This window comes from Solanum stenotomum, chromosome 2, assembly GCF_019186545.1.
Source record: "Solanum stenotomum isolate F172 chromosome 2, ASM1918654v1, whole genome shotgun sequence".
In the NCBI taxonomy this organism is placed as follows: Eukaryota; Viridiplantae; Streptophyta; class Magnoliopsida; order Solanales; family Solanaceae; genus Solanum; species Solanum stenotomum.
Genome location: NC_064283.1, coordinates 23,696,511 through 23,720,483, shown reverse-complemented (window position 1 = coordinate 23,720,483; position 23,973 = coordinate 23,696,511). Strand labels below are relative to the sequence as shown.

Genomic DNA, 23,973 nt, shown 5'->3' with positions numbered 1-23,973 from the left:
TTAAAATGGTTAACATTTCACAGTGAAAAAAAAAAAACCACTCCAAAATTCAAGGACTAATTATGCAGAAGAAATGTTTAAGGAATTGATCGTTTGAGTTCACTATTTAAAATAGTCTCCTTTAAGGAATTTGTGAAATATGGATTCGACACTATACACATGCAAGAATAAAAAATTAGGGGCATAACTTTAATACATTTTCATTCTATCTTGTTAAATTGCTCGCAAGTACTACTAAATTGACAAATCTTGCTTTGTTCACAAGTTATGTCAAGCCTGACATAACTTAGGTACTATCTTAATTCTATCTATCTTGATTAGCGAAACTTGCGTGTATTTTTCAAATGCCCACTAGTTTCAATGAACTAACAAAATTTAAATTATTTACGTTTTTGGATTGGCAAATCTTGTGTTGTTCCTATGTAAGGCCATCTGAAACAACTGAATGAATCCACATTGTTCATGTTGCTTCATTTAAACTCATATCTGTGTTAATATGAGAATAGCATAACTAAATTTACGAGCACACGAATAAGAAAATACTAAAAGCATCCATAGATGGCTTATGGCAGCTGGAAACAGACACTAAATTACATGTTGAAACAACAAAATACAAAATCAATTGAATGGTACTCGCGATTCCCTGACGGAACATCTTTCATAGGACGCTAGAAAAGGACACAAAATAGATGCAAGGAAACAATGGAAGTCAATCATGCCATTGTTGGAGAAAAGCAGTAAGGAAACAACAAGACAACACCAAAATTAGTAGCAATCAAGATCAAAATATCCAGGTCATCAACGAGTACGAGCTAAAGCAGGTTCCTTATTGCGGTTTAACTTTGATCACTTGTCCCTTTCCCATGTATTTCAAAACATCAACTAGAGATTCCCACTCCAATATTCATGTACACAACTGCCTACTCTATACAAAATGCAAGTATCTTCTCCCAGATGTCGCAATCTACCAATAAAAAGACATTCTAGCACCTTTGGGAGACCGGCCATCTCAGTCGCATACAGAAATCACAGAATACAAAGATAGATGCAGAATAGCAAGTGCCAATATCTCTTCATTCATTCAGGAAGTTTCTTCCAGGCGAAACATCGTGATCTCTTGCTGTTTGAAGTACCGACGGTCCTCTTCGTCAACAAGAACAAGATTCAAATAGTATTTCACACTAAATTTGTTGTTAATATTGCGGTATGTTGGTGTCAGTTCATATGGACTAAGGAAGAGTCTAATGGGTATTGATTCACCTGTCAATCGAGCACAAATATCAACAATATATAACCACAAGTCAACGAAGAAGATGACTGCTCAACTACTAAAAGATGACAGAGTATACCTCTGACTGGAGCACCATCCATCAACTCAAACTTGGCCAGTGTCTCTGTTTCAACATGGGTATTTGCCCCAGAACCTGTTGATTCTCGGCGCCTAATCTCAAGATCCATGTTCTTTATCTTAATTCTTACAAGGAGAAAATATATTTTTCCTATGATAACATCTTTCAGGTGATACCTGTTATGAATTATAATACACATTAGAAAAGGCAATTACAATCAATAGATGCTTCCATGCAAAAAAAAAAAAAAACAGACAACCAACATATATAGAACATGTTTTTTTTTCAGGATCAGAGCACACAAACACACACACTAACTAAACCAAAGCTGTTCCCCTCGTGCTAAAGCAAAACATCTAAAACCAAGAGTTAGTTCACTTCAGTAAAGATTGCAACATTGTAATAATTGAGACGGTGTTTAGTGTAAAAATCCAAACACAATATATTTTTAACATTTTACTCACTTGCTTTTGTTGTACTCAAACTCAATATGGAGGCAATCTTCAATACCGACCTCCATCTGCAAGTTTAAACAATAGAAACCGATAAGCACCCTTAGCAGTGCAATTCTCCTCAGATCTAAATGTCTCAATATAATCACCATGTCAGCCATTTTGTTACAAGTACCATGCCCATTAATCAAACTTTTGAGTCGTTTACACCCAACCTAGCAAGCTGTTTAAATTACTTTCCTTTTCATGTCTCTGTGACAATGCTATATGTAAATGTAAAAAACATTAAAAAGGAATACTACCTTAATACTATTGTTGATTGATGGAGGCGGGCTATAGTTGCGCACCTGATTCAAAGAAGTCAGATAAATAACTCAGTAAATAGTCAATATAGTTACACTCGAGATCTCCATGAAACAGATTTAAATTGGAAACTAACTAGAAAAAGAGATTGAGATGCAGAAACTATTATCTGATATCCAACCCTGCTCCTTCTCCCGATTTTTTTTTTCTTTTTGGTGGTTCCACCAAAATGCCCTAGACTCCTTTTTTCTTTGTGATGAAGGATGAATTCTGAATGTCCTTAATATTCAAAGGAAAGAGGTAAAGGCTACTAGACTAGATGATCAAATTCTGTGCTACACTAAATGAGTGGTGAGCGTAGGCTATTGAAAGGGTGTATATGTTCGATAAAGATGCCAAGAACAACAACAACATACTCAGTATCTATATCCTTTATCTTTTTTTTTGATATAGCAACCAAGAACACAAGATTGATTTAGTAACTCTAAAAATTCAAGAAATGGAAAGAAAGAAACATATGTAATTAGGACATCGTAAGGTATGTCGACTATTTAAGATTGACAAAATATGAAAGGAAGAAAGAGAATGTTACCACGAAGTCTTGATATTCAACTATGCTACCGGCATAACCACGGCTGATAGTAATTTTAAGGATATACCTAAAGCCAGCACAAAATCCCAGAAAATTATTGTTAGTAATCTGGCATAAGATCTATCAAGCTGCTGACAAGACAAACATTTCAGCCAGAACATGCAAACAAGGACTACCAGGAACAACAAATTAGAAAACATAATTGGCACACCTACACTGCACAAATAGAATGGCAAGTCTTTAGTTCAACTCACCGTGATTTAATTTCGGAATACCTCCCTCAATATTAATTCTATCTTCCATTCAGCTCTTTAAAAATTTACGTCACCCCTTTTCAAGACCTCAATAAAATGGTAGAATGATAGCCCATTTTTCTCTTTTTGGTTAATTAACTGTTCCTTCATATTCTTCTGGCTAATACGAGTTTTTTCAGTAAACTGCCTCACTTTCAGACATTTGAGGTACTAATTAGCTCTATCTTTAAGGACGACCAAACAAAACTTTCTTGATTTCCATGTAAAGAAAGAGAGATGCAGAGGGAAGAAGTAAATGAAGATTAATAATGAAAGAACAGGTTTAACATACACTGACAAGTTCAGTCAATGTTCAAAGTCCAAACGTTCTCAGATGCCTAGGATAAAGACATTTACTAACTACTCAAAGCATCCAATTTTAGGTGAATATGAGGAAAAAGATTCCTATGCCAAAATGAAAATTCTGATAAAATTAGTTTATTTATAAGAAAATGAAAACAATCTATCTAAAGATGAGAGAAAGAACCTAGCAGAAAATGATGCAAAATGCACCTTTTCAAAATAAAAAATCTTATTCTTACACTTCCATTTAAGGCATAAAAAGATTCTTTTTCCTAGTGACAATGATGTCCAGGGAAACTTGTGCACGCTTCAACTTAATCCACCGGTTTACGTCCTACCACCCACTAGCACAAGCATTGGATAACTCTGTCCACCAAGGCTTAGACAAATAGGAAAAAATCACAAGGCTAAACTCATAATTCTGCCCCACTTCATTGACCACTCAGCCACACCCTTGGATGCAAGGCACAAAATGAAATGCTTCATACCTCCTGTACTTCTTTTCCTTCTTACCTCACTCTGTCATCTCCAATTTCCATTCTCATCTTCACTCAACTATTTTCTTTACTTCCTTAGACCATCTCCAACCCTACTCTATTTTACTCTCCATTCTCTATATTTGGAGAGTAAAATAGAGAATGTCCTCTCCAACCACTCTCTATTTTACCCTCTACTCTCCAATTATAGAGAGTTGAATAGTAGTTCTCCAAATTTGGAGAACTACTATTCATAGTCTCTATTTCACTTTTTGAATATTATATTATTATTTCTACTATTTTGTAATTAACATATTATTTTTCATATAAGGCTATTAATTAAATCTCTAATATTTGCAATTCATTTTAAATGTAATATAACATTTTAAAAAATATTTAATTTTATATATACTACTTTCATCTCAAATTAATAATATTTTAAATATTTTTTTAATTTTCGTCACTTTGTGATACAATTTGATGTTATTATTAATTTTCACTATGAAGAATGCACAAAATTTAAATGATAAGATAAAATTTTAATTAAAAAATATAATACACAACATAATAATTTAAATACAGGATAACAATACAATACAATGCATAACATAATAATTTTAAAAATCACAACAATAATTTAGTAATCTGGTAGGTCGTTTCTAGATTTAACGATATTCGAAAAAAGGAATTAGTGTATGATTTAGAGAAGTTGTGGTTGTGCTTGTTGATTTCTTTTTTCAATTATTCGTAGTTGTTCTTTAGAAATTTAGAATAAAATATAATTTAATATTAAATAAAAAATTTCAAAAAAAATATTTTTTTATATAACATGAAATTATATAGGATGATTATTTGGAAAAAGGAATGAAAAGATTTATATCATGGAATAAGAAAACAAAAATGAAATAGAAATAATAATATAATATTGAGGAGAGAGAAGAAGATTTTTTTTAGAGAGTAAAATAGAGAATTGGGTTGGAGTTGGTTGTCTGAAAAAATAGAAAACTCTATATTTAGAGAGTGAAATAGAGAGTAGGGTTGGAGATGCCCTTAATCAATTAGGCAATGGTTGTGATGGTGAAATTGGTTGGTGGTGTTGATGGTAAAGCCTGAAAAATGCGGTGATTGACGATGTGGTGGTGGTAGTTGGAAGCGGTGCTAGTTCTGATGGTGGGGGTGGTTGACAGTAGGGATTGATCGCAGTGGTGGTAGTGTTTGATAGTGGTGGTGGAGGTGGTAACGATAGTGACTACGTTGGTGATCAAAGAATGTGTGGTGGTTGATGATGTGATGGTGGTAATTGGCGGCGGTACTAGCTAGGATGGTGAAGTTGGTTGGTAGTAGGGATTGGTCATAGTGGTGGTGGAGGTGGTGATGGTGACGGAGGTGGCGGCAATGGATATAATTATATTGATGGAGGTGATAGGTTTGTGGGGTATGGCTGACAGTAGTGGTTGGCAATGATGGTGGTTGTTAGTGGTGGTTGTGATGACAGAGATGGTTGACGAGATAATGGTGGTTGACAATGGTTGTGGTGGTTGTGGTTGATAAAGACCTAGAGGGTATTTGGATTGGCTTATTCTAAATAGCTTCTGGCTTTTAAGCTCTCTTTTTATATTTGGATGTGTTTGGGAAAGACAGTGCTTTTTAAGCACCTACTTTGTTTTTTTTGAAACTGGTAACTTTGTGTCTATTGATAGAAACAGATCAGTACATGGGCTGTACTAGGGCCATATTTACAAGTAAATCCAAATCCTATGATCCCATGTCTATAATGAATCTAACACATCAATAATAGATACAGGATCATTAGACCGAATCTGATTACACCAAAAACATAGAATCAAGATACAATTCAAAAAAGTACAAAAATAAGCTAAAAGTCAAAACTTGGGTATGACCAACTTATGGCTTTTAGCTTTTAGCTTTATATCTACTTAAAGAAAGTCAATCCAAAAAACCACTAGTTAAATGCTTAAATCTTACTGAAACAAATGCACTTAATGGCCTAAGGTTTGAACCATTCAGATTCAAACCTCCATTAAGTACAAATAAATGAGACTTGAGATCTCATCTCATGTCCTTGCATGCCATTTTATAACTACATGAAGTCATCACTATAAACTTTCAAAAGAAGGTGCTCCACTTCATCCTAATCCCAATTTTCAGTCGATCTTTGGAAAGATACATCCATTGGATAAAGGCATGGAAATCACTCCTTCATTGAGAACTTTTAATCACTAGTTCTCATTACTCTCATGTCCCAATATATGTGACACTCTATCCTATTTTAGTCAATCCCAAAAATAACGACATTTTTCTATATTTAATAACAATTTTACTTTAAACTTACAATCTTACCCCTAATGAGAAGATTTATAGCGTAGGAATTTTGATGACTTGTTTTAAACCACAAATTTCAAAAATCTTTCCTTTTCTCTTAAACTATGTGCCCAATCAAATATCTTCACATAAATTAGGACGAAAGGAGTATATAGCATGACTAACTTTCGAGAGACTAAGTCATTACATAATACCTGACTCCAAAATATATATTATTCTAGAGATCACACTATGCACGCTACACTCACTAACATCTAGCGTTCTTGTGGAAACTGAATCAATACCTTTACAAAGACAATCCATCTGCAAAGGAAATTCCGAAGGTAGAGTTGAGTTGAACAAGGAAAGAGCCCTATGGACTAGATGGATCCAAGGGCTACATCAGAGTGAATCCTAGGCATGGCTAGGACATTTGTTCAATTGGGTTTTCGGAATGCTTGGACAACAAGATAATAGTTGCAGAATTAGGAAAACCTTGAATATCAAAGGTAGCTACATCACTGCAAAGAGATACTACTATTGACAGTTTGGTGTTATTTTTTTAGAATTTGTACTTATTGAGATTTACTTAGCCTTATATACATGTTGAGTCAGCATAATTAATTATAGCTAGAATTAGATAGTGCTGGTGTTAGTCTGTTACACTTGTCTGTTACACAGTTAAGTAATTAGTGATTTAGATTACTGACAGCTAATTGACAACTGTATAAGACCATCTCCAACCCAACACCAAATCATATTTTGGTATCAAATTTGGTGTTTTAGTGCTCCAACCCAACACTAATTCTTACACTACTTTAGTGTGTGAATAGTGTTACACCAAATTGTGTAAGACTATTCATCAATACCAAATCTCTTTTTGATTATTTTTTTATTATTTATACTATATAAAACTTTTGAAAATATAAATGATAAAAATATAATTATATAATATTAAAGAGAGAAGAATATAACGAAAATATTATTTTTTAGTTTAAAATTTAGTGTAGTGAGTTGGAGATGGTTCGCACTAAAATAGTGTAAAATTTGGTGTTATGGACGGGAGATGCCCTAAGGAACTAGTAATGTGTATACATTCAAGTACATTCTCTCAGAAATGAAGTTGAGTATTATCATCTTCTCCAAAATATCTCTCAAAGGTGCTTTTATGGAGCCATTTCTGCATAGCTTCTTAGCTGCATCTACAACAACTTCAACTTAGTTTTTGATATGGTGTCAGCGCCAGGTTCTTCTGTTTGTTTTCTTCTCGAACCTTCGTCGTCGAAGGTCGTGATTAACCCATAATTGTAGGTTTTGAACTAGATTTTTCCCATATCCAGTCAATTTGATTGTTTCGATCGATCCACATGGCGATTGAGCAACGCGAAAGGTCTATTGGTAGTGGAAATGGTAATGGATAAGTTGATTCCAGCAATCCACTGTACATGCGTCCTTCCGATAGTCTTGGTACAATGATAGTTCCAGTTCCCTTCGATGGAATGGGATAGCGATCCTAGAGAAGAAGTATTCTTCGTGCCCTATTTGACAAGAACAAATTAGGTTTTATTAATGGAGAATGTAAGAAACAAGAGCTCAATTCCCCCCAATTCCGGCAGTGAGAGAGATGCAGCGACATGGTGACTTCCTGGATCTTGAACTCTCTGTCTAAAGAGATAGTGTAGAGTATGTCAATGATTCAATGGAATTATGGAGAGAGCTCGAGGACAGATATGATCAGACTAATAAGGCAAAGCTTTACCAGATTCAGAAGGAAATCAATGATTTGACTCAAGGTAATCTCGACATCACTACATATTACTTGAGAATGAAGAAATTATGGGAGGAATTGAGCACCTTAAGCAACAGAAACCAGTGTACCTACACTTGTGTGTGTGGAGCGAAGGAAAGTTCACACAAGGCAGAACAGGATCGTAGATAAATTCAATTTCTTATGGGGGTGAATGAAGTCTACACCGCAGTGAGGGGGAACATCTTAATGATGACTCCCTTTCCTTCTATGGCACAAGTTTTCTCAATTCTGATTTAAGAGGAGAAACAAAGGGAGTTTCGACCTAACAACATGATGGACATGGATTCTGCAGCACTCGATGCTAGCTCATCTGGGACACGAAACTTCAGGATAGCACTCTTCCAATCATAGCCCAAATTACCTCTCTAATGGTAACATTGGAAACCTCTACAAGTGAAACTATGTGGACAAGTCTAAGTTGTTTTGTGATTACTGTAAAAGGACGAGGGACACAAGGGCAAATTGCTACAAGCTAATTGGATATCCCGCACCAAACCCCCAATCAAAAGTTCAATGCCACTAAGAATTTCAACGTAATCCAACACATCAATATAATCCACCTCATAGATACAATAAAGGAAAATGCATTGTGGCAAATGTGCATGGGATGCCAGTCGATATGTTGTTTGCAAAAGGGGAGGAACCTGAGACAAAGGAGGATGATCAACCCATTAACATGTCCAAGGAACAATATGGTAATGTTATGACTATGCTGCATCACTTCCCGATGAACAGTTTAGGAGAACACACAAACAACCTCAACTTGGGAAATGGTTCAATGAACTTTACAGGTATTGTGGTTTGCACTTCCTCAATTGATTTTGGCAAACCTTCATGTAGACATTTTGAATCAAAATCTAACTTATGGATATTAGACTTGGGGGCTTCGGATCATATGTCCTTTAACAGACTTTCGATGACCAACATTAAGACCTTGCCATATCCTATTTTGATAAGCCTACCTAATAGATATAGAGTGAAAGTAATTGAATTAGGAGATGTGATACTTACACCTAAAAGCATCTAGCATAAGGTGCTATATGTGCAATCTTTTAAGTTTAACTTTATTTCCATCCATTCCCTCACAGCAAACCTCAAAAGCATTGTCTTGTTTGCTGATACTACTTGTTTGTTGCAGGCCCCTTCCATGAAAAGGCCTCAAGAGATTGGTAAGTGTAGGGATGGTATCTAATTCTTGTGTTCAAGATGCTTGGGAAATGGTAGTGCTACTTCCACTGCTGATGCTTCTACCAATGTTGACGTTCTTGCTTCTGCATTTTAAATTTTGTAGCAAATAAACAAGCATCTTCTTTTCATTCTCTTCATTCATGTCATTTACTTTCAGATGTAAATAACTCCATTTCAAGCAATAAGAATGAACATTCTGTTTTCACTCCTCACTTGTCTCACAATGTAAATTTGTTGTGGCATAATAAGCTTGGTCATGTTCCTTTTGCAAAAATGAGAATCATAACCTCGAAACCTGCCAGTTTTTCATGCAAACAATCTTTCTTATGTTCACTTTTCCCTATGGCAAGACAAACTAGATTGCCCTTTTCCCAAAGAACCACTGAATCCACCAAAGTGTTTGAGCTATTACATGTGGATCTGTGGGGACCTTACCATGTGCCTACTCATGATAACTACAAAGATTTCATCACCATGGTGGATGACCATAGCAGATCCACATGGACACAATTGCCAAGTTGTAAGAGCAATGCTCTACAAATGATCAAGACTTACCTTTACATGATTGAAAATCAATTTATCACCACCTTGAAAAACATCAGATCAGACAATGGTCTTGAATTTGTAGACAATGAAGCCACTTCTTTCTTTTTGTCAAAATGCATTGTCCATCAAAAGACTTGTCCTTACACACCACAACAAAATGGTGTGGTTGAAAGTAAACATAAATACTTGCTTGAGACAGGGAGGGTGTTGTGGATGCGAGGAAGTCAATTAATTTAGTAATTAATTATATTTTTAGGTAGATTAATTTATTATTTATTTATAATTTAAGTAATTTTATTTATTATTCTAGAATGGGGTTTATGTTTCATAGTTTCATAAGGATTAGGTTAAGCTATAGTTAATAGTTTGGAATAGGATTTAGGTCTCCCACTTTCATAAGAATTAGGCTTCATATTGCTGTAATAAGACTCCTATTTAAAGGGGCTTTTGATGAATAAATCAGTAAGTCATATTTCAGCAAAAAGCAAAAGATAAGAGTTCTCTCTTCCATTGAACTCTAAGGTTTCAGTCTCCCTTTGAAGAGCTGAAGAGATCAGAGTTCTCTCTTTTAATGAACTCTAAGGATTCAGCCTCCCTTTAACGAGCTGAATTTATTATATCGACTTGTGAATCTATCCTTCCCTAAAGATTCATAACAATTTGGTATTAGAGCCTAACACAATGAGCGATGAGATCAGTTCCAGATTTCAAGAAGAACGTGCCAATACGAAAACCTTAATGGACTCTACAATTGCAGCAATGGAACGTCTCGGTGAAAGAATTGTCCAACTCATCCAAGAACAATTGTCTAGATTGGGAGTTGGCTCCACAAAACCAGCAACCCATAGATCAACAATTCCTAGTACTAAAGGCAATACACCACCTATTCAACTAGGTGATAAGAATCATCCAACAAGTGGTAATTCACATTCGATAGTACCAAGTTATGCAAAGATGAATTTTCCTACTTTTAACGGTATCAACAACCCATTAATTTGAGCACATAGTTGTGAACAATTTCTTGAGCGATTTAGACCTCATGAAAGTTACAACTTGATGCGAATTAGTCAAGCTTCAACAAGCTGATAGAATTGAAATTTATCAATGCCAACTTCAAGATAAATTGGCTAGGGATGGAATTGGATAATTAAGTTGATACTATTCCAGATCTTCTAAATGATTCGCCTGAAATTTGAGTTTGAGGACAAGCACTTTCAACGTGAGGGGGAGTAATGTTGTGGATGCGAGGAAGTCAATTAATTTTAGTATTTAATTATATTTTTAAGTAGATTTATTTATTATTTATTTATAATTTAAGTAACTTTGTTTATTATTCTAGAATGGGGTTTATGTTTCATAGTTTCATAAGGATTAGGTTACGCTATAGTTATTAGTTTGGAATAGAATTTAGGTCTCCTACTTTCATAAGAATTAGAAATGAGTAAGTCATATTTCAGCAAAAAGCAAGAGATTAGAGTTCTCTTCCGTTGAACTCTAAGGGGTCGTTTGGTAGAGTGTATTAACAAAAATAATGCTTGCATTAGCTTTGTGTATTAGTAGCACCTTGTTTGGTACCTTTTTTCATGCTATGTTTGCATTAGTTATACACTCTATTGTGTATTGAAAAGTGTATTACTAATACCATAGATTTCTAGGTATTAGCAATCTTTTTTGAAAACAAATAATTGTAGCTTCAATTAATTGATAGTTCTCATAAATATTAATCCAAAATGGGAAACTGCGACAAATAAACCAGGAATTTATGATGCCCAACCTTAGAGGAATGATCACTAGTCTAGATTCAAATCTATATACAGTACTAAATAAATCTCAATGGAGGAAACAAACAATTATATTGTCACTTCATCAAAACAAAGCAAGAAAGAAACATTATAGATAAAAGTATCATATATATGCTGCAAGGTTCCAAAACAAAAGAAACTTACCTAAGTCGAACATTAACCCCATTGTATGTTTCATAGGGCATTTCAACAGTTGAAAACTCAAAAGGATATGTTTTCCTTTCATAAATTTCACCAGGAACATCCAGTTCTCGGACTACATGGATAAACATTAAATGGAGTAAATGAAGCAATACAAGGAAAGAAAACCAGTGATAAAGAAGAAGTATGATTCTAAATGGATGTCAAAGCAGTAGATCTGAGCATTCTATTTCAAATAACTTGTAGCACCTAAATAGCATACCCACTAATACCAAACTTGCATACCCCCTAGACAACAGCTCAAACTGAAAATGATCAACGTATTGCAGTCCAGCAAAGACAAGTATAAGTAGCACAACTTAAGAGGTAAACATGCAACAATTGGCAATGGAAGAACACCAAATTTTTGGGGTCTCTGAAAAAGTTGTCTCTGAACCATGGATAAATAGAACAAAGGGAAAGGTTCAAGCAAAAGAATGAACAGGGCAGCCTGGCACCACTACAATGCTGTGATGGGAGTAATAGAAAAGCAGTAGATGAAATAGGGGAAAGAGAGTCTAGCAACCTCAACTAAATTTCCTAGGAAAAACCACTAAAGGAATGCTGCATAATGAACCTAAGAACAAAAGTGGCTGTACAAAGATAATAGAAATTAATCCTGATTCTACATCCTCTACTACTAAGTTGCTCGGACTCAGGTGCGGGTATCCGAGACGGATGCGAATCCGAGAGTCGGATTCGGCAAAATTTAAATTTTAAGATTTGGGGGTGCGAATCCGAGTATGGATACGGGTGCGGGGATTCGGCTAAAATTATTCAATATTATAAAATATAATAATAATAATAATAATAATAATAATACTAATAATTATCTTGTAAAATGCTATACTTAAAAGCATATCAATTATAGATATATAAATTTAAAAGTATAAATTAATTACTTGTTACTAATTAATTTTAAAAAAATTATAATTCCTTTTATTTATTATAAAAAAAATATCATTTATATATATATATAGAGAGAGAGAGAGAGAGTCTAACTTAAATTAGATAGTAGTGCAATTCATTAAAGTTCTGTGTGCTGCCCTTTCTTCTCCCAAGAAACCCTAGCCTGCTTTTTTCCTTTCCAAGAAAAAAAGCTTTCTCTCTGCTTTTTCAAGAAAAAAAACTTTGAATTATTTATTCTTTCCCATGGAGCCCCTTCGCCTCCTCTGTACAAGAAAAAAGATTTGTCTGCTCTCTCTCTATTCTTGTAAGCTTTGCCTCTTCATTATTCTTTTCCATGGAGCAGCTAGACGTGACAACTTCGTCATCGTCAACTTTCGCCGGCCATGAAATTGATCTCTTCCCCATTTTCTTTCTCGGCTTTGGTCAAAGTATCCGGATCGGATTGACCAAATCCGACATGCACCCCGCACCCGCGCCCACACCAGTGTCGCATCGAAACGGGTTTGGCCGCAAAAATGAAGAGTCCGCGCAACATAGCTCTACTATGAAGCAACTAAAATATTGAGAACCTGAAAAAAATTCCAGGTCCAGCTAAATTTAAAGTTAAATAAAATTGGGTCTACAGCTTATGAGTCAACTCCTAAGACAAGTAAAGTGAAAAGAAAAGAGAAACATTAGACTACTCTTCTAGGTCCCATGAACAGGAAATATGGAAACTCACAGAAAAATCAACATACTAGAATACCCATACACTCTAGAAACTTAACATAATCTGACCTGACAGTAGCTCATAAGTCAGAAGCAACAGTCAAATTTAAACAAGAAAACCAATATAGCATGTTTTTACAGGTTCACCCAGCTAAGGAATAAATTTATCTCTTCTGTTTCCACTTGCATCATGTATGAAATACTCACCAAGGGAGGTGAAGTCGTAAAAGTTCCCCCTGTCAAAGTACATTTCTGGACAAGAAAAATATTGCAACATGAATTAATTCTCCATAGCAGGAATATCAGGAAAAAAAATTAGAAAACCACAGATGTACAATAAGTAGATTGCTGCATAGCAAGATAAGGACTGAAAATGAAACAATTATACCAACAAATAATCACACATGTATCTGAACTAAAAATTTACAGCAGCAGAAACATGAACGTACAAGTGAGAAGCTGCAAGAAGGAAAGCTTGCTTTCCCTTTTCGATAAGTCAAGCAGATGTTCAAATTGTCCAATGCAGTCTAGCCGTTAAAAGAAGATACACATAGAACAATTATACCAGCAACCAAAAATTTACCTGAACGAAATAGTTGTATCAAACTAAAAGGGTGTTTGGATTAGCTTAAATTAAGTATTTTTGGCTTTTAAGCTCCTTTTCTATTTTTGTGGTGTTTGGGAAAGATAAAATGTGCATTTAAGCACTTACTTTTAGGCCAAAAAGCTATGTTGCTCGGACTCTTCAAAAGTGTCAACGGGTGCGTGTCGGATTTGCCAAAAGTAGTGTATTTTTGGAGAATCTGAGACGGGTGCGGCATCAAAAGTGAAGAGTCCGCGCAACTAAGCCAAAAAGTACAAAAATAAGCTAAAAGTTGGGTATTCCCAACTTATGGCTTTTAGCTTATAAGCTGCTTTTAAAAGCCAATCCAAACACACCTCTAAAACCTACATTGGAAAGCTAGTTCTTCCTTTTTTGAAAGTCAAACTGGTTCCAAACACATAATGAAACATTATAACCATGAATGACGTGGCAAGGGTAAAATAAGGAGATAGCCAAGCTTATTTATTGAAATATAGGATAACTGACTATGAAGATATAAGCATATGGACTGAAAACTGCACTCATTTCTCAGGTTGATTGCAAGAAGCATGTATGTATTGAAATATAGGATAACTGACTATGAAGATTTAAAGCATATGGACTGAAAACTGCACTCATTTCTCAGGTTGATTGCAAGAAGCATGCTACTTATGTTACAGATAAACAGACTTTCACCGTAACCTTTACTTAGATTGCCAGTAACACAAAGTGGTTACCTTAGTCCAACCCACCTTGAACACCTTAATGACAGAAAAGGAAAAAAAAGTAGAAAGCAGATAGCAGAAAGATTGGGTATATTGATATGTGAAGTTCAAATTAGAAAAGATCAATGTAATTTCATTCGCAATCTGTGCACTTGATTCGAGGACACGAGACTGCAAATCGCATGCGGATAAAAAGTTGTTTAAAATTGTCACGAGTCAAAGCTCACCTATCTGACCAAGAAGCTCAACTTTGATCCCATTATGTTCAACCTTCTTTCCTGATACTGGTTCTACAGAAATCTGAAGCCATAATGAAACTATATTCTCAAAGAAATGTCCTGAAACAAATAGATACTTTTCTACAAGTAACATATAAAAGAGTATTATCAGAATCATTAGTATGCTACATGAATAATACCTTTCCAGCAATGTTTTCTTGACTTTGGAAAAGTGGGACCATAACAGTTTGACCATTTTCCTTCTTCAAGGGGACCTAACAGAAAATAGTACACCAAGCAAGCAGTCAACTTGTAGAGTCAACAAGTCTCCAATTTTGTTTTGACACTTCTTCAGTTGAGATAGGTTGCACCTGTTTTTTTTTCTTTTCTATTTTTTATTTTTTCGGATAAGTTAAGTAGGTTGCAAGGAGGAGCTGAAGGAAGAAGGCAAATTTCATCGTGAAAATGCAGATATTCGTGAAAACTCTGGCCAGTTAAACCATTACTCTGGAAGTCGAATTCAGCAATACTATCGACAATGCTAAGGCCAAGATACAAGACAAAGAAAGAATCCCTCTAGACCAGCAAAGGCTGATTTTTGCTGGTAAGCAGCTCGAGAATGGCCGCACCTTGGCGGACTACAACATCCAGAAAAAATCAACTCTACATCTAGTGCTAAGGCTTCATGGTGAGAATCATTGAGCCATCGTTGATGGCTTTGGCTAGGAAATACAATCAGGACAAGATGATATGCGCAAGTGCAATGATCGGTTGCATCCTCATGCTGTCAACTGCCGCAGGAATAAGTGTGAACACAACAACCAACTTGTAGTTGCTTGGGTTTTCTTATAAAGAAAATATTGCACTTGGATTTATTGTTGGGTTTCCTGTTCCTTTTACCTTAGAGATTAGTTGACTTGTATTTGGGAGGTATTGAAGAGTTTTTGCTACTTTCCTAGTTCTTGCAGGTGCCCAATCTTAATCAATTACTTAGCTATATGTTCTTATAAATAAATTTATTTATTTTTTAAAAAGGAGATAGGTTGCATCTATTTACATGCATATTTTAAGGCAGTACATCTTGTTTCACAGTACATCTGCTTTACACTAATTAGACACATAATTACAGCATTCATCTGATCTGGACTTTGATATTAAACTTCTCTTTTTAAATATTTTTGGGGGTGTGTACCAATAATGGAAAATGTAACATGCTTATTGATACTACTCCCTCTAAAGAACAACTCTATCCAATTCCCTGACTTTAAGTTACTAACTAAGTTATATTCTCCATCACATAGACATTATATATACATTATCTTATGTCACCTTTTCTCTTTTGGCACAAGTATAAACTGGGTTTGTGGTTTAATGATTTTTGACTATCTTTAACAAGGAGGTTTCATGTCCTTATTTTCTGATAATTACATTGTTTGTCATGCAAAAATAGTTTTTGTTGTTTAGGGGGAGGGCCGGAGGGGATAGTTTTGTCATATAACAATAGTGCACCAAAGTAGATTAAATGAAATTTCATGGACAGCAAGCAACAAGGGTGAGCTTTGATACACAATCGATTAATTTATATTAAGCAAAAAGACCAATTAGCAGCATATAGATCATCAAAGGGGGGGAAATATCTCATGGAACAACAAACTGCTATTAGCCGAAACAAAGAATATATAGTATCTCAGCTACTTTTTTCCCATCCAGGTTGTGAAGTTGATATTGAGCAATTTCTGCCTACTAGCTGTCTTACATGACTGAAGACAAAAGTGTTTCTACTAACGTGACTAAAGCTCCTGATCAGGTAATAGAATAAGATTCATAAAAATAATAAGCACATTCATGAGCTAAAGTTGCTACACGTAACTGTAGAAACTATTTCATCAATATCCACCAAAGGCATCATCTTGATCGACAAGTGTTATAAACATGATGAGTATTAAGAGACTGATAACTTACCTGTTTGCGGGATTTTCCATCACCAAACGTGATTGAGATGTTGCATGCTGGCTTGAACGCTCCAATAATATAATTCTGCAAGAAGTAGTCCCAATCATTTTAAAGGGCAGAAATCATGGCATTTGTCTTAAAATTTGGCATTTATGCATTTAGGTTGCATACAGATTAAGTTAAACCGCATATATGAATGTGGGGCATATAACTGATGTTGAAATTGAAAGGCCAATTACTCATCACACATAGGTAATTACATTACACATACATATATGTTTGCATAAGAAATATATGTCCAACAAGAATAAGCAATTGGTGAAACTTTACCATGCTAAGACAGGTGAATAGTGGACCAAAATCCTCTTAGAAGAATCTGCAAATGACATAGTTCAAGATTAGTTAAAAGTTAGAGCGTAAGACAATGAAATCAAAACCCTAAAGCAGTGACTTTAGACCCCAAAAAATAAGGGCCTCCAACGAATCAAGAAACCCCCAAATTCAGTTCGATCAAATACAAAAACATACCGAAGATGCAGAATTCGAGCAAGAGGCAAGAATAAAGGAAGAACCAAAAGAACTGAGCAGACAAAAGATGAAGGAGATACATACATAAAAGAGACGACCAGATCTGATGAAGGCGATGTAAAATGGAGTATAAATGGTGAGAAGCACCGTATAGCACACTGGAAGAAAATGTTACTATTATTATTAATTAGAAAGTTCGTTTCTATTTATATGTATCACGTTTTAGATGGTAACTGGCTTAAGAAACTATGTTTTGATCTCTCGTTCACTTTTATTTGTCATATTGTTTTTTTCAAAAGTTAATTTGATTAATTTTTAAAAATAAATTAGATAACATTAATTCAATATTTTAAACAAAAAATTTAGATATTCAAAAATTATACGAAAAGTACTATAAATTACAATTTTTTGCATATCAATATGATGGAAAAAATACATCGTAAAATGTTAGTCAAAGTTTTTATAGTTTGACTCTAAAAAGGAAACTATGACAATTAAAAATGTATGGAAGTAGTATTTTTTTTTTAAGTCAAGTTTTCAATAAATGAACATAAATTAATTTATTTTGATTAATTAAATTGTCCAATGAACATGAATGTTGCTCAAATTCATACTTTCAAGGTTAATAACTCTCAAGGATAAAATTAGAAGAATAGCGTCATTTATGCATTGATTTTGTGAAAATGACAAATATTAATAATTATATATTTTTTGTAAAGATGACATATAATAGGAACGGAAGAAGTATAATTATACTTAAAATTGTAGACAAATAGATTTACATGTACTTTTTATTTCTTAATTTATTCAATTTGAATCAATCATGTTTTAATATTTACTTTGTAAGATGTTTTATTAAACATTTCATCTCAAACTAATTAGACTATCAAATAATTAAATTTTTTAAAAAAATTGTCTTAACTTTGAATGTCTTCTAAAGGTAACAATCACTATAATATTGTTTTTTGTAATTAAAAATATTATGAAATATTATATAAGTAAAAGAATGATACTTTAATTGGCATATTCAATGAAATGAAGTCTTAATTTTATTTTTAAACACTTTTAGAATAATTATTTTTAATGTAACAGTTGATTCTATTGAAAATATTTCAAAACTATAATCAATAAGAGAGATTTAAACATTTGTTTTGTTATGTAACATACAATAATTTATATATATATTTATTATTGTGTGACAAAATATTACAAGAAATGGTATACTGTCAATTGAAAAAGAAAAATTAATTATTATATTATAATCAATGACAATATATTTTTAAAACTTATGAGAATAAATTTTTAAAATAAATAAATAAACGTATCTCTCTTTTCTAAATTTTGGTTTTAGATCACTCATTCTATTGAGTCCACTACGACAAAAATAATTTTTAGCGGCAATAAATAAACATATTAATAAAGAGTGCTAAAGTCTTTACCGGCTTTAATTAAGTGTCATTAGATCCAATGTCGCTAAAGGATTTTGGGACATATACAAAGAGTGTTAATTGCCGCCAAAAATATATATATAACGGCAATAAAAAATTTATTGCCACTAAAGATCATTTTTTGTTGTAGTGGTCACCCTGATTATTGTGTACTATGAATGTATTTGTAAATGACTATAATTTTTTATAACGTTCAACTATATAGCTTACAAATCGATGTATAGACAATTGTTCACAATATATAACCCAACAAGGAGTTCGGGTCCATCTCATAGGGAATGATCGATAGTAATTCACCTTATGATGTGATCTCAAGCACTAGAATTTTGTATGTTTAGCTAATTTTGCAGGAATGTAAATGGGGGTTGATTAACAATTCGAGTTTAGTTAACAAGATTTTAACAATTAACAGTAGCAATCTTAAGACAATGGATATTTCAAGAATAAGAGCAGATTCTTAGGAATGTGTGTAAATTAATGATAATTTTACAAAATGAGTTTAATTCAACTGCTAAAATCATTTGATTGTCAATGAGTAGGCTAGATTTACAATAATGACAACTATTTATCAATTAGCCATCTTATCTCAGGTGGGTTTTATCAAACCCCAACATGTGCAACAGTAGAAATTAATTTGAAACATTGATTCAGCCAAACTTCATGTAATGACCCTCCATGTCATTTCTGTATCTTGCCTTCTATGTTTCGTTTAGAGAGTTTCTGTAGTGACCCAAGTCATTTATGACTTACTGGGACTGACAATTCGGTCACCTAGTCGTTTGTTTGGTTATGGTGCGAGCTTTAGTGTTTTGGAGCTTATGAACCTTGAACGATCATTTTCGATCAATAGCTTAAGAACACGACCTCATAATAGAATTCTGACGGTTCCATCAGCTTCGAAATGACCAAATTAGGCTAGAAACATAGTTGGCACGAGTATCGATGCGAGTTTGGACCATTAGGTGTTTTAGCCTTTGAAATTTGGATTAAGGTTGACTTTGGACAACATTCTTGGAAAACGCTCGCGGCTGAAAATTCTGTCAGAGCGGTTAGTTTTAGAGTGTCGAGTTTGGTCTAAAACGACCTTTCGTTCGCTTCCCGAGGCTTCCGGTCTAATCCCAAGGCCCGTTGTGGAATTGGGTAAAAATGACATTTGGGTGTGGGACCCAATTTTTATCGAGATGACCTCTGATGGAAATTTCGACTGTGTCATTGAGTCCGGAATGTCAAATTTAGTAGGTTAGCATATCTGTTTTATTTTTATTGGGTTTCGAACGAATTCCGAGCACCCCATCGGAGACTTTGAAGAATATAGCCAAAGTTGAAATCTGGTGCAGTTCTTTAGCGACCAGATTAACGACCATATTTGTGGGCTTTTTAGCGACCAGTGTCGCCCTTATAAAACCCCAACTTAGTTTTATTCCTCATTCTAAAAGTGCGATACCTTGAGCTATAAAGGTCTGATTTGGGCTATTCAAGAGGCTAACTTGAGTGACTTTTCGAGGAGAACGCGTTGGCGTGGTTAGATTTCATATTTAAAGCTTTGTTGGAGGTAAAAAGTTGTGTTTTAGCTGCTGTCTTAGCTCATTTCAACCTCAATTTTTGGGAAAATTTAGAAGATGATTTCTTGGTCATTTTAGGTTCGAATCTGGAGATTCAAGAGTCTAGATTGTGGGGTTTTTCGTGAGGATTTTCATGGTGTGATTGGTTTCAGCATTTGGACCCTCGTTTCTGGTATTTTCTTGTAAATTAGTTGCGCTATTATTGTTCCTTTTTAGTATGATTTGGGTTTTTCATTGCTTGTTTGTGTTGGGACTGTCTCGAGCCCCGAATTGTGTTCCAATTTGGAACACAAGTTCGGGAAGGTGTTTAAGAACATATTTTTGGGGTTAATTCTAGAATTTTCAATGCGAGTCCCACTTTTTCTGTTTTGACCCTGAAATTGGTCCGTCTCAGTTTCTTGTGATTTTAGTGTCTAAACGACCGTAATAACATTCTGACTCTATTTTTGATAGTGTGCCGGCGTTTCGAGGCCATTCGAAAAGGGAAAGCTCCGGAGAAGTGTTTTTGGAGCACGCGTGATCCGCTTACAGGTAGGCTACGACTTTTCTCTCTTAGATTGAGCTCGAGAGTGTGAATGCATGTTGATTAGTTGGGATTTGGGTTGGTAGTTATTGAATCATGCATAGGTGTTTAAAAATCATGTTTCGACCTCTTTCGGGAATTATCGGGTAACTGTGAACATGCTATGTGTTACTAATTGACCCTCCTTGCTATGTGGAGTGCTTGTATGCTTGATTACTGTTTATTTGAAGCATGTTGGACCTTAGTTTAAGTTTGACTAGGGCTTGCCTTAGAAATACATGATTTGGAACCGATAGGCCTTAGTTTTTCCCCGACGTCACTCGACCGTCTTAGATCCCTGTAGATTGGTGTAGTAGACTTAAGTCTGATAGTTTGGGCCTTAGCTAGGCGATATGCTTGCTCCAACGATAGTTATCCTTATTTCCCCGATGTTACGGCTTCACGAGTTATGTCGGCGACACTAGTTCGACTTCGCAATTTGAATTTAATTTTCGATTCGGTTCCAAGGACTTACATTGATTGGCTAAGTGTGGACGGCGTTCCATGGACATTTATGAGCATAGATCGATTGAGACTCTTTCAGCAGCTACATTGGCACCTTTATAGAACATTCGATTTAAGGTCCCGCCTCTATCGCCCAGATACTTGTATAGAGCATCTGGTTAGCCGTCCAACCTCAGTTACTTGATACTTGTGATTGGTTACTTGGGTACTTTTGGTGAGCATTCGGTTCGAAGTCCAGCCTCCGTACTGTCAGATTCTACTAATTGGGGTTGAGATTCTGGTTCGATGTTCTCCGTTTTTGAGTTCTCATATGCACTTTTCTTTAGTTATAGTTATTATGTGTACTCGTCGGGCTTATGGGGGTCCGTTCGAGTTTTTAATTAAACTTGCGCACGAGTGTACCTTCTGGGCTTATAGGGGTCCAGTTAGGTGTAGTTAGCTTATAGATTACTTTAGTTAGTTCTTTCTACACTTGTGTGCATTCCATTATTACTTAGATTTCTGTTATTGACCTCTCTTTGTGTTATTCCTTCTTTCATATTGCCTTTACTTTTCAAGTTCAGTCGCCCTATGATGCCTACTAGGTACCTACTGTTTTGGTACTCATGTTATGCTCTGCATCTATTTCGTGATGCAGGTCCGAGCACCAGTGGCCAGCGTTGATCCAGTTTGGAGTAGTCTGATCTGGAGACGGGGGTGAGCACACTGTGTTTTGTACTATTTCAGTCTCCATCTGTATATATATACTTGTCTTTTACCTTTCGAGACAGTCTAGTCTTTATGGTCCACTTTTGGGACTTGTACTCATTTTGTTAGTAGCTTTGTACTAGTGACTTATAGGTCTAGGAGGGATCTTTATTTGTATATATGTTTTGGTTTGCTTCTGCCTGTTTATATTGTTATCTTAAAATTTTGCCTACTCTTGTTAGTTTCTGCCCTCAGACTCATTACTTGTTGTTCCAGGTTACGGGTTGGCTTACCTACTGGTGGGTTATAGTAGGTGCCACCTTGACTCGAGAAATCGGGTCGTGACACTTCATCAAGCTATGACTATAAAAGGAACTAAATCAAGTAATCATTATCTATCTCTTCTACTCTAGATATCTTTCATAAGCAATACTAGAGGTCTAAATTAAATAAGAGTTTGCAACCTCAAATTATAAGTTAAACAATGAAGAGACAGCTGGACTCATATCAAATCAACATTATATTAAGCAATTAACGAAAACACATATGCTAATTAAGCCTCCATTACAAGTGCACACCCTAAGACTATAATTTTTTAGTGAATCATGTTGAAAAGTAAAAGTAAGTTATCAAAATGATTCTCCATATTAGCTAATTAGTTGAAAAGATAATGAGAATATAATTTACAATCTCCTTCAATCCCCAAATCCGCAAGTACAGGAAAATCTCCCAAAATCATAAGTTTCTCTGGTGTAGAAATATTCAAAAAGTGTAAAGTAATTTTCTCTCTCCAAAAAATGCTATTTATACATTTTCAAAAATCTTAACAAAAGGGCACTTTTTAGCCAATTCAGTGAGTCAAGTCGTGCTCGCCGAACAGACCGACAAGTCGTGGAATGCTCATCTCCGTTGTTAAGTTGGCTTTTTAGAGTTGGTTTTGGCCCCTTCAGGTTTAAGTGACATTTGGCGACCTCAACAAATATCGTTGAGTAGAGTCGGCGAGTCACCAAATAAGATTGTACATCGCTGACCTAGCCTAATTCTTTGAACAATGTTCACTAATTTTTTAGGCGAGCTTGGGTGCACGCTGTGCCGAGTGACTTTGGCGATCGACAGTTTCACCCATTTCATCATTTTTTCATGCATTTGGCTTCTTTTACTTTCAGTTGTCCTCATTTTTTCTTAAGCTCTCATAGCTGAAATTCAAATAGATTTGCATCATAAATAGACATAAACAAGCATTGAGGACACAATTCAATGAACTAGAAGTCTATAATGAGTAAAAAATCTCCGACTCATCAACACCCTAAATTTAAACTTTTGATTTTCCTCAAGTAAATCGTGAGATCAATTAGTTCAATAAAGATGTCTACAAACAGTGCTTCTTGAGAGCAAACATGCAAGTGTTATCACAAGGCTATGTTCAAGATATGCAACTGCCAATTATACATCAAAAACCTCAAGCAATGTCTAATTGCTATCAACTGAAGGACATGCTCACAAAACTCACTATGATGCAAAGCAAGGCTCAACAAGAGTGCCTAAGTGACCTCACACCAAGACTGATTCTATTTTCTCATATCACAAACCAATTTTTAATTTAAGGAATCAAAATGAACTCTCACATTGACAAAGAAAAAAAATTGCATGCTTTTACCCATATGATTGCTCATGTTTTCCCAACGATCAATGAATTAGTTCTCATAAAATCACAAAGGACTTTCAATGCTTGTGACGGGGTTGATGGTCTTGTATGATAATTTTTTATTCATAGTGATGTAACCTTCTCAAAGCATTCACACAACCTTACTAATTTCCCATTTTCTTTCCTCATCTTGTACATGAACTCGCACTCAACTTCTTTCTATCAACTTTTCATGACTCAACTCATTAGAAATTTATTTTATTTAAATATCTACAAAAACAAGCAACACTTACTAACTATAAACTCTCTCTCTCTCTCTCTCTATATATATATATATATATATATATATATATATATATATATA

At 34.7% G+C, this 23,973-nt stretch overlaps 1 protein-coding gene across 2 annotated transcripts; it reads right to left on the bottom strand.

Moving 5' to 3' along the window:
• Positions 1-842: 842 nt before the first annotated feature.
• On the bottom strand, positions 843-17,424 carry LOC125855398 (vacuolar protein sorting-associated protein 26A). Of its 2 annotated transcripts, none has more exons than XM_049535119.1 (12): positions 17,325-17,424; positions 17,043-17,088; positions 16,722-16,796; positions 14,960-15,034; positions 14,769-14,841; positions 13,441-13,485; positions 11,581-11,692; positions 2,697-2,763; positions 2,104-2,148; positions 1,814-1,869; positions 1,350-1,525; positions 843-1,260 (listed from the first exon to the last, which is right to left on the bottom strand). In XM_049535119.1, the coding sequence occupies exons 2-12, from the start codon at positions 17,043-17,045 to the stop codon at positions 1,082-1,084; spliced, it is 906 nt and encodes a 301-aa protein (XP_049391076.1). In that variant the 5' UTR covers positions 17,046-17,088; positions 17,325-17,424; the 3' UTR covers positions 843-1,081. The 2 variants fall into 2 exon arrangements, with proteins under 2 accessions (XP_049391076.1, XP_049391077.1); XM_049535120.1 differs by having other exon boundaries at positions 17,241-17,408.
• Positions 17,425-23,973: the final 6,549 nt, after the last annotated feature.